Source organism: Pygocentrus nattereri, chromosome 10 (assembly GCF_015220715.1).
Source record: "Pygocentrus nattereri isolate fPygNat1 chromosome 10, fPygNat1.pri, whole genome shotgun sequence".
Taxonomy (NCBI): Eukaryota; Metazoa; Chordata; class Actinopteri; order Characiformes; family Serrasalmidae; genus Pygocentrus; species Pygocentrus nattereri.
In genome coordinates, this window is record NC_051220.1 from 29,026,101 (window position 1) to 29,036,271 (window position 10,171).

General features: G+C 42.6%; 1 protein-coding gene across 1 annotated transcript; it reads right to left on the reverse strand.

The window, feature by feature from the left end:
• Positions 1-76: 76 nt before the first annotated feature.
• On the reverse strand, positions 77-7,207 carry LOC108428701 (D-aspartate oxidase-like). The gene is made up of 5 exons (XM_017699922.2): positions 7,116-7,207; positions 1,780-1,963; positions 1,538-1,646; positions 1,014-1,190; positions 77-830 (listed from the first exon to the last, which is right to left on the reverse strand). Exons 2-5 carry the CDS (start codon positions 1,949-1,951, stop codon positions 272-274), a joined length of 1,017 nt encoding a protein of 338 aa, XP_017555411.1. The 5' UTR covers positions 1,952-1,963; positions 7,116-7,207; the 3' UTR covers positions 77-271.
• Between the last annotated feature and the right edge of the window lie 2,964 nt (positions 7,208-10,171).

Genomic DNA, 10,171 nt, shown 5'->3' on the forward strand with positions numbered 1-10,171 from the left:
CTGGTGTTCTCTGGCAAATGCCAAGCGTCCTGCATGGTGTTGGGCTGTGAGCACAACCCCCATCTGTGGGTTGTGAAATTGATTGTCAATCAGTGTTGCTTCCTAAGTGGACAGTTTGATTTTACAGAAGTTTGATTTACTTGGAGTTATATTGTGTTGTTTAAGTGTTCCCTTTATTTTTTTGAGCAGTGTATATAGCCAGTGTACTAACCTGTCACTGGGCAGTGATGATGGAGACAATCACGACTTGCAAACTACCATACAAGTGCATTCACAGTTTTGCGTGAAGTGGCTTCTCATTCAGACTCTTCTTCACCAACCCGACTGCATCCAGTGCGGAGCCCCAGCTCAGACTAATACCACAGCCACCATGGCCATAGTTATGCACCAGTAGCAACTGGCGGTCCTGAGCCTGCAGCCACTCCCTCTCCACACGTGGATTCTTCCTGCCAGGCCTGAGACCCACCCACTCCTCTAATACCTGAGCTTTCTTCAAAGAGGGCTCCAGCTGACTGCAGTGCTCCATCATCATCTCGCTGTCTCCCTTATCCAACTCCAGCCTCCAGTCATCCTTCTGCCGAGTGCCCCCTATAGTGACATAGTTAATGCCAGGGTAGACATAGGTCTTTCCATCTCCATCCCGAATGAAGTTCTTCAGCCAAGTAGCATGAAGCTTGAGAATCTGCCCTCGCACTGGGTAGACCCCCTGATCACCCACCAGCTGATGGGACCAAACACCTGAGCAGTTCATAATGACATCATAGTGCGGGATGAGCTGCTGAAGATCAGTCACCTTCTCACATTTAATCTGACCTCCAGTTTCTCTAAACCTAATAATGAAAACAGACTATTAGAATGTTTGGGTTCATGTTTAGTTTATAAGATATAAACCAAAAGGTATGGAAGAACAACAGAGGTAATATACAAAAAAGCTCAACGAGGTTTCAAAACATACTGTGAGGAGGAATTTTCAATTATGCTTGCAAATGACACTGCATAGAGAAATAATTTACCTTTTCTCCAGCCATGGCAGGTAACTTGGGCATTCACACTTTATTGATGTGAAAGCTTGACCAAATTTATGATTGGGAAATCTTTTCATCTCACGATCTGTCATGAAGCGGAATCCAAACACATAATCAGACCAGTAGGGTTTTGGATCAGCAGGCACATCTTTGAATACGTGGTATCTTTAGAAGAGAACAGCAATTGCCAGATATTAACACTGTTTATAGTATGTTGATGCTGTCGGAACAAAACCTTATATCTCCATTTTTGTCATCTTTCAGTTTTTTAATTACTTTGGAAGCACCTGTTAGCCTTTACATTGTGTGTTCATTTCATGATCAATGGACCAAAAGAAATGGCCCAAAATGACATGGAAAAAAGTCTGATTCCATTAACTTACATTAAAAGTAGGTTTTTTCCTTCTCTATAAAGTTACTATTTTGAAAATACAAGGTTTTGATCCAGGGCAGCAGTATGCACTGATCTGTGTGAGATATGGCTGTGTTTATTATGCAAGTTCATACAGTACCCTGAGCTCAGGTACACTCCTGCTTCTGGAGCCTCAGGTGATTCAACAAGGGCCTGCAGATGATCAAATGTCTCCTTGAACCAATACCGCTGACGCTCCAGAGGGATATCTGATCATTCAGAGACACAAGTAGTTATACTCCATCACACTGTATAGTCTGGAAGATGCCACGACTATTGAATATCTGTGGGGAATGATGCGCATCTCTGTTGCCTATGCAAATGTAAAATGGTCCACTATACCTGGAAACACCTCAGGTAGAAGGATCCCAGCAGCTCCATCGCTAGTAGTGTCTGGAGAGAACTTCTCAGCCAGTATTTTCACAGAGCAATACGGGAGAGCCTTGGCTAGACACACTGCTGTAGACAGCCCAATCACACCTGCCCCAACAACTGCCACTTTCACAGGGTTCATCCTTCAACTTCACTGAGACAATGAATAAAACAGTTAGGGCACTGATGTAAATTAAAGATTCTCAAAATTAAAATGCCATGCATTATGCAGGATAAACCATAAATAAAGGCCTAGCACATTGGCGCAAGTGCCCTAAAACAAGCTTCCTCAGTAGGGCATAAGAGAGAAGACAGACACTTTATAGGGAGCGAGGAAATTTGTGAACTTTTCAAGGCCAAAAACCGAGATGGAGAAATGCCAGCGATTATGCTAGAATGTGTTAGAATGTGCCTGGCACAATGTTCTTTTTAAAAATGATTCAGACTAGACTTGGAGATAATGGTTTACACAAGACCCTATATGATAGACGTATGGAGGTCAATTTGGATATAATGGTGGTTTTATGAAATCAGGAGATGACAAAAAGAGGTGGGGAGACATCGCCGATTCACCGAGGGTATAAAACGTGTACAAACTCTGTATATGTGTGAGTGTCGCCCAAGGGCCCATTGGGAATACACTCTCCATGCTCAAAAGGAATAAAGGACCTGCACTTCTGAATTCTGAGGAGTCTTCTTGCATTTTTTAGTTAATTCGATTCTTTTTATTTTCTTTCAACAAACAATTGAATTCGTTTTATTTTACAAACCATAAATAGTACTTAGTCTTGTTGGTCAAACAAGTGTTGAGTCACGACAGCACCATCATAAAGGATACAAGCACTGGAACACCAGCCCTTACCCTGTTATAGTGTTAAGCTTGTTAATGAGGATGTTCTAATGAGCTATTCTGACTTTAAACAAAGTGTCTTGGTCAAGTTCATTTTTAATTTGAAGACTTTGATTTAAATTAAATGACCTGGTGGTGATGAAGTATCAAAAATCACATTGTTCACCTAGGGACAGAATGGATAGTGTTGGAGAAAAGGCAGGAATGAGCAAATACTGAGAGAAATTATAGCTAAAATCTTTGAAACATACAAAATATGAAATTTGGTGCATAAATTCAAATACTGTTTTCCATAATTTCAATTGCTAGTCTAGATCAAAGAGGATTTTGAGAATGGAACATTAAAACAGTGAAATAATGTTTCTCTTTGTCATATATATATCACATTACACACCGAATAAACTAAGAATATGCTGCAAAACACTCTCAAAAAATGTCACACAGGTTTTTCTCTGTGGAGCCACTAGACTTTATGACAGGTGGCCTTGTAAATGTCTCACCGCTTGAGGGCACTAGTCTCCGGTACAAGAGCCAGAACCGCAACTCTCGTGTTATTTATCGTGGTGATGCAGCCAGGGCTGTTTTAAGAAGAGTCTGGCCACTTCGTATTTCCTCGTTGTATCCAAAACATGACTGCCGAACACCAGAGGGCGCCCGCACATGAGTACTGCACGGGGCTGAATGCACGGGGCTGAATGGGGCTGAATGGAGCTAAACGGCTAAAATGAGAAGTAAAATAGTTCGTGAAAACCTGCCGGGACCTTCCTTTAGAATTGGAACGAAGATGGATGCATTTCACTAATAAGCAGAGAAAACTTATCTGTATCTTTCCTTTTCAATACAGCAAACGGCAGAGCCGGCCCTGACCAATGTGGTGCCCTAGGCGAGATTTTGGTAGGTGCCCCCTGCATCATCAATCATCGGGTTTATACACTCACAGAGACACTGCAAATCTTTATATTTTTGAGGTTTTTTTTTTATTTTAAAACGAAAACAACAGTAAAACAGTAAAATCAGTATTAAAGAAACAAAAAGTAAATGAATTATAAATATAACCGTATAACAATAAATAAATAAATATAAAGGTGTTGCACAAAAAAATGTTAAAACTATTTTACATAAAGCAGTGCAGAGAACAACTTTCTGCTTATTGCAGAGAGTCTCTAATCAAGGAGGATTAAGACCTGCTTATTTAGTGAAACTGGGGGGTCTTTTCAAATTTCTTTAATGAGTTTAGGGAAGGGGGTAACTGACGCTATCACTTGCTAGCTAGTTACTATTTTTCTTTACTTTTACTGTACAACATACATATGGTTAATTCACCATATTATATTATCTCTGTTTTTTGCCGCCTTTCTTCCCCTCTTTTCTCCTTTTTCTGCCCTGGGCACCAGAGGACTTCTGCCTTTTAGACATCTTTACGGGGAGATGGCGCTCACTCTGTGGCGTTGACTTTTTCCTCACAGAGAAACAGTAACGAGGTGGGGCGGGGGGGGCGGGTGATAGGTGCTGTGTGTTGTTATTATAATAATTATTAATTTGACTAATATTATTAAACAATGAAGTTATGGTTATGTGGAGTTTGCTTGTTTTCATATTTATTAATTGTTCGTTTGTAAAAAAAGAAAAAAAAAACATGCACGCGAGCGCCCCGCTGGACAGACGGCGCTCCTAGCATTTGCCTATATCGCCTAATGGAAGGGCCGGCCCTGACAAACGGGCTTGGGGCAGAAGGACGCTAGCATGGCTGCTACTGAATGCTGATTAAACGGCGTTATTGCTACTGAGTGTCGACTGGTTGTCGAGTATCGGCAGTTTCCGCTCACTGACGTCATGAATGTACAAGAGCACAGTTTTAAACTCCTAAAACTCGAGTTCAAAAGCGCTTGAACAAAAAAAAACAGCGGGATTAAAATGTCGCATCCTGTTCTGTGGAAATTAATGTATTCGTTATACATATATAAATGTTGGCTTTGCTTAAATTCTCTATATTAACCAATGCATTTTGGACTCGCTCTCGAGCGCCTTCTAGCATTTGAGAGACCCCGTAGACCAGGGATGTCAAACTCAATTGCACAGGGGGACAAAATTCAAAACACACTTTAATCCGAACAGAATAAACATTTATTGAACACACTCAAACTACATGTTTTTTTAACATAAATATGAATAAAAATAGACAGGAATGTTATTCTGGAATAAAAAAATAAACTTAAACTTTAAATAACAAATTTCTTGCTCTCCATAAAAATATATCCACTCAAAATGATACAAGTTAGAAATATGAACATGCTGCAAAACAAAACAAAACCTGGAAATATAAATACATTTTGTGCTTTTAGCAACAACAAATAACGAATCGAAACATTCCGTTTTCTTTGCTCTTGTGCTGTTTTATCAGAGCTGGACGCTTGGCATCTTTTTTTGGCAACAAGTTCGTTTATGTTTGGCGTGAGGTCCCGTGTTGTGGAGACTCTCAGGATGGACTGCAGGTGCTCGTCAGTGAGACGACTCCTGTGTGCTGTTTTGTTTGTCTTCATCACTGAGAACAGCTTCTCACACAGATATGTGCTACCAAACATGCACAAGGTTCGAGCCGCATGTAGACGGAGCTGGGGCATTGCTGCAGGAATGGAGTGAATAAACTCTGTGGGCCCTGCAGTGTCGTACTTTGCCTTTAGTGTCTCATTACACTGCAGCTCAATCAGCTCCATCTGAATCTGCACAGGTGCAGTTTCCACGTAGACGGCAAATGGGTTGCGAAGCAACTCAAAATTCACCAAAGCGCCGTGCGCACTGCGCTCAGTTTGTCAGCAAAGTGCGTATTTATGAACAACGTTGTGCCGACTTGGTACAGCATTACTTGGCAACAGGGAAAGTGAGGCAAGTTGCTCTGGTGCATTTGTTTCTCCCATAAAAGCAGCTTCACTTGAAATGCCTTCACTGCGTCATACATGTCAGTGATCATGCGGTCACGTCCCTGGAGCTGGAGGTTTAACGCATTGAGATGAGCGGTCATGTCAGCCAGAAACGCCAACTCACATTCTACTTTTCATCCTGCAAAGGTGGAGTCTTTTCCTTTACTGTCCATGAACTGACAGATTTCGTTGCTGAGCTCAAAAACTCTATTGAGAACTTTTCCCCGACTTAGTCAACGCACCTCTGTATCATAAGGGATGTCGGCAAACTCTGAATCTATCTCCCGCATAAAGGACTGAAATTGCCGGTGATTTAAACCTTTACTTCGGAAAAAGTTTACGGTTTGCGTTACAGTGCTCATTACATGGTCCATCTTCAGGACTTTGCCACATAGTGCTTCCTGGTGTATGATGCAGTGATATGCTGTTAACTCACCAGTACAGTTCTCCTCCTGCATCTTCACTCGCATCCTTCGCACTAGTCCACTTCTTTCACCGCACATAGCCGGTGCTCCATCAGTTGTAAGTCCAATAAGTTTGTCCCAGGGCAGTTTCATGTCGGTTACACTTTGACATACGTTTTCAAAAATGTCCTTTGACCTTGATCATGCAGCTCTTCAGAAATTCTCCCTCGGTGAACGGCCGGGCTGCTTGAGCGATCTCCTTCGCCACGATAAAACTTGCTTTCACAGCAGCTTCACTTTGTGATTTGGCACGGGTAAAAAACGTCCTGCTGAAATGTCAGCTTCTTTTTTATCTCTTCTACTTTCTGTATCTTTTGCTTTGCATTCAGGTCTTTCAGGTTATCCTGATGTTTTGTCATATAGTGCCGTCTTAGATTATATTCTTTGAATACAGGCACAATAGCGCCACAAATGAGACACACAGGTTTACCGGCAATGTCAGTAAACATATACTCAGCCTCCCATCGGTTTTGAAAGGCTCTGTTTTCAGAATAAACTTTTCTCTTCGGCATCGTGCGGGGCTAGCTTCGCAATAACTTGTAGCAACAGACACTAGACTTGATAGGCGCGGAAAGCGCTCCGAAAGGCAGCTGAAGCGCTGCATTATGGGATCTGTTACCATTATTATTACTGTTATTGTGTTACCAGCGCATCACATTGCCGGGCCATTAGTGCAATAATATAAAATGATCTCGCGGGCCGGATATAATTGCAAGCCGCGGGCCTTGAGTTTGACACATATGCCTTAGACATTACAGAGTGGTAATGCTCCTCTACAATTTCTCTGACGCAGCCTAAGTCTAAGGTTATCGCGATGTCCTTTACAGGCTCTCAGAAATCTATAAGAATGTATTCCAGAAATCCAGCAGGTGCAGCAACAGACCAAATAAACCCAAACCCACAAAGCCACAGCTGACGTTATTTGTCCTTCTCTTCATTTGGCCCTGGTTTTGAAGTCAAGCCTGCTTTGCTCTATACCCCTCAGGACGCGACACATTTCCACGCTGACAGATCGGCAGACTGCGCTCACCCCTCTGGCTGTGCACAGGACGGCGGGATATCTGTGAGGCTCACCTTCTAGGAGTAGATGTAGAGAAAAATCCACTGTGCGCTCGGAGCAGCTCCTGTATAACAGAGTTCAGCCGCGGCACACTGCGCATGCGCACTGGTGGGATCACGTGCTTCTGTGGTGTTTTTGGACACCTTATTTTGACTCCTCGAAAAAAGCGGACTGTAATAATCAACCTTGGCCAAGTTTACAGTTGCCGGTGGAAATTGGACTACTGTAGGTCGAAGACCATCAAAGAGGAGAGGAGGAAGGCTGGTTAAAAGGCAGTGAGAGAAAAGGAAAGGCAGGAGTGTGGAGGTTAGGGACTCTCAACATGGGGACAATGACTGGTAAAGGCAGAGAGCTTGCAGACATGATGGAGAGAAGGAAGGTAGATATGTGTGTCCAGGAGACCAGATGGAAAGGAAGCAAGGCCAGGAACATTGGAGGTGGATTCAAACTGCTCCATCATGGTGTAAAGAAGGAGTAAAGGATTTGTATCATTTGGCTAAACAGAGAGATAGAGCTGGAAAGCATGTACAGCAGGTTAGGCTGATAAAGGATAGAGAGGGAAATGTACTAGTGAGTGAACAGAGAGTGATGAGTAGATGGAAGGAGTACTTAGAAGAACTAATGAATGAGGTAAACGAGAGAGGAGGACAACGGGGGAGAGATAGTGGATCAGGAAGTGCAGAGAATTAGTAAGGTGGAAGTGAGGGCAGCTTTAAAAAGGATGAAGAATGGAAAGGCAGCTGGTCCAGATGACATACCTGTGGAGGTATGGAGATGTTTAGGAGAGAAGGCAATGGACTTTCTAACCAGGTTGTTCAACAAAATGAGTGGAGAAGCAGTGTATTGGTCCCCATTTTTAAGAACAAGGGTGATGTGCAGAACTGCAGTAACTACAGAGGTATAAAGTTGATGAGCCACACCATGAAGGTATGGGAAAGAGCAGTGTTGCCAACTCTTCAATAAGGAAAGTCGCTATTGGCTGTCCGAAAAGTCGCTAGAAGTCGCTAAATGACGCCTTCGCCTACTTTGCATAATATATGTTTTTGATGTGGGAGAGAAAAAAAACAACACCCGAGATATGTTAGAACTACAAATGAACTCAGAACAAATGAACAACTTCTGTTGCCTTTGAAATAAATCAGTTTTTTGCTGTGTTGTTAAATGTTAGCATAAGAATAGCAGTTAGCAGAACTGCTGTTCTACGTTCAACCCTCCTCCTTTATCCGGGCTTGGGATGGCAAAGTGACCTTAAAAGAGACACGTTGGCAGAGTTACGTAGTATTTTAAAGTAATTTTTTGTTTGTTTGTTTATTTAAAGTTTTCTTCAGTTTCAAACCTATTATTCACAAACTGTTCTGGCTCACTGAAAGAGTAGGTTATCTTCATTTTGGTCTTCTATGGCAGGTTCAACAGTGGGAAAGAGTTGTTGAAGCAAGGCTAAGACGAGAGGTTCAGATCAGTGAGCAGCAGTTTGGTTTCATGCCCAGAAAGACTACCACAGATGCAATTTTTGCGTTGAGAGTGTTGGTAGAGAAGTACGGAGAAGGTCAGAAGGAGCTACATTGTGTCTTTGTGGATCTAGAGAAGGCATATGATAGGGTGCCAAGAGAGGAACTGTGGTACTGTATGAGGAAGTCAGGTGTAGCTGAAAAGTATGTTAGGGTGGTGCAGGACATGTATGAGGATAGTGAGACAGTGGTGAGGTGTGCAGTTGGAGTGACAAATGGTTTCAAGGTGAAGGTAGGGTTACATCAGGGATCAGCTTTGAGCCCCTTCTTGTTTGCAATGGTGATGGAAAGGTTGACAGATGAGGTCAGGCAGGAGGCTCCATGGACCATGTTGTTTGCAGACGACATTGTAATCTGTGGTGAGAGTTGAGAGCAGGTGGAAGAGAATCTGGAGAGGTGGAGGTTTGCACTGGAGAGGAGAGGAATGAAGGTCAGTAGAGACAAAACGGAATACATGCATGTGAATGAGAGGGAGGCAGGTGGAAAGGTGGAGATGCAAGGAGTAGAGGTAAAGGTGGATGACTTCAAATATCTTGGGTCAACCATTCAGAGCAATGTACAGTGCAGAAAAGAGGTGAAGAAGAGGGTGCAGGCAGGATGGATTGGGTGGAGGCGGGTGTCAGGGCTGATGTGTGACAGAAGGAGAGCAGCAAGAGTGAAAGGGAAGGTTTACAAGACAGTAGTGCGTCCTGCTATGATGTATGGTTTGGAGACTGTGGCTCTGTCTAAAATACAGGAGGCTGAGCCGGAGGTGGCGGAGATGAAGATGCTGAGATTTTCATTGGGAGTGACAAGGATGGACAAGATTAGAAATGAGCAGATCAGAGGGACAGTGAAGGTGGAGCAGTTTGGAGATAAAGCCAGAGAGGCCAGGTTGAGATGGTTTGGACATGTGTTGAGGAGGAATAGTGGATATATTGGTCAAAGAATGTTGGAGATGGAGCTGCCGGGCAGAAGGAGAAGAGGTAGACCTCAGAGTAGGTTTATGGATGTAGTGAAGGTGGACATGGAGATGGTTGGTGTAAAAGTAGGGGAGGCAGTGGCTAGGGCAAGATGGAGGCAGATGATCCGCTGTGGCGACCCCTAAAGGGAGCAGCCGAAAGAAGAAGAATCTAGACTGTATATCATTTCAGACCTAAAATATCACTTAATTACCGGTGTTGATAGATTCTAGATGTACTAAGTAGGTCCACAGCGCAGTTTTGTAGGGACTAGAGTTTTTGGATACTTCTGACTCAATTTGTATTAGTGGCTTTTTCCTCTATTGGAGTCTTACTATATTATTTTACTATATTTTTACTTTAAGATCGTTTTGGCTACTTTACCCAACCTCAAGTACTAGTACTTTACCAACTGTGTCAGTGGTACAAACATGTCGAATGTCTATCGTATATATATAACTGTATAACGAACATATCTAATGTGGATATACTGTGCTTTTTGTTTCTGTTTTCATATTTTGAGCATGTAGACTTAGACATCTTGTCATATAAAGTTCCTAGCCTTACATTCAAAAATCAATAAGTACTCCATCCTGAATAAATCTGACACTGAAAAAGACA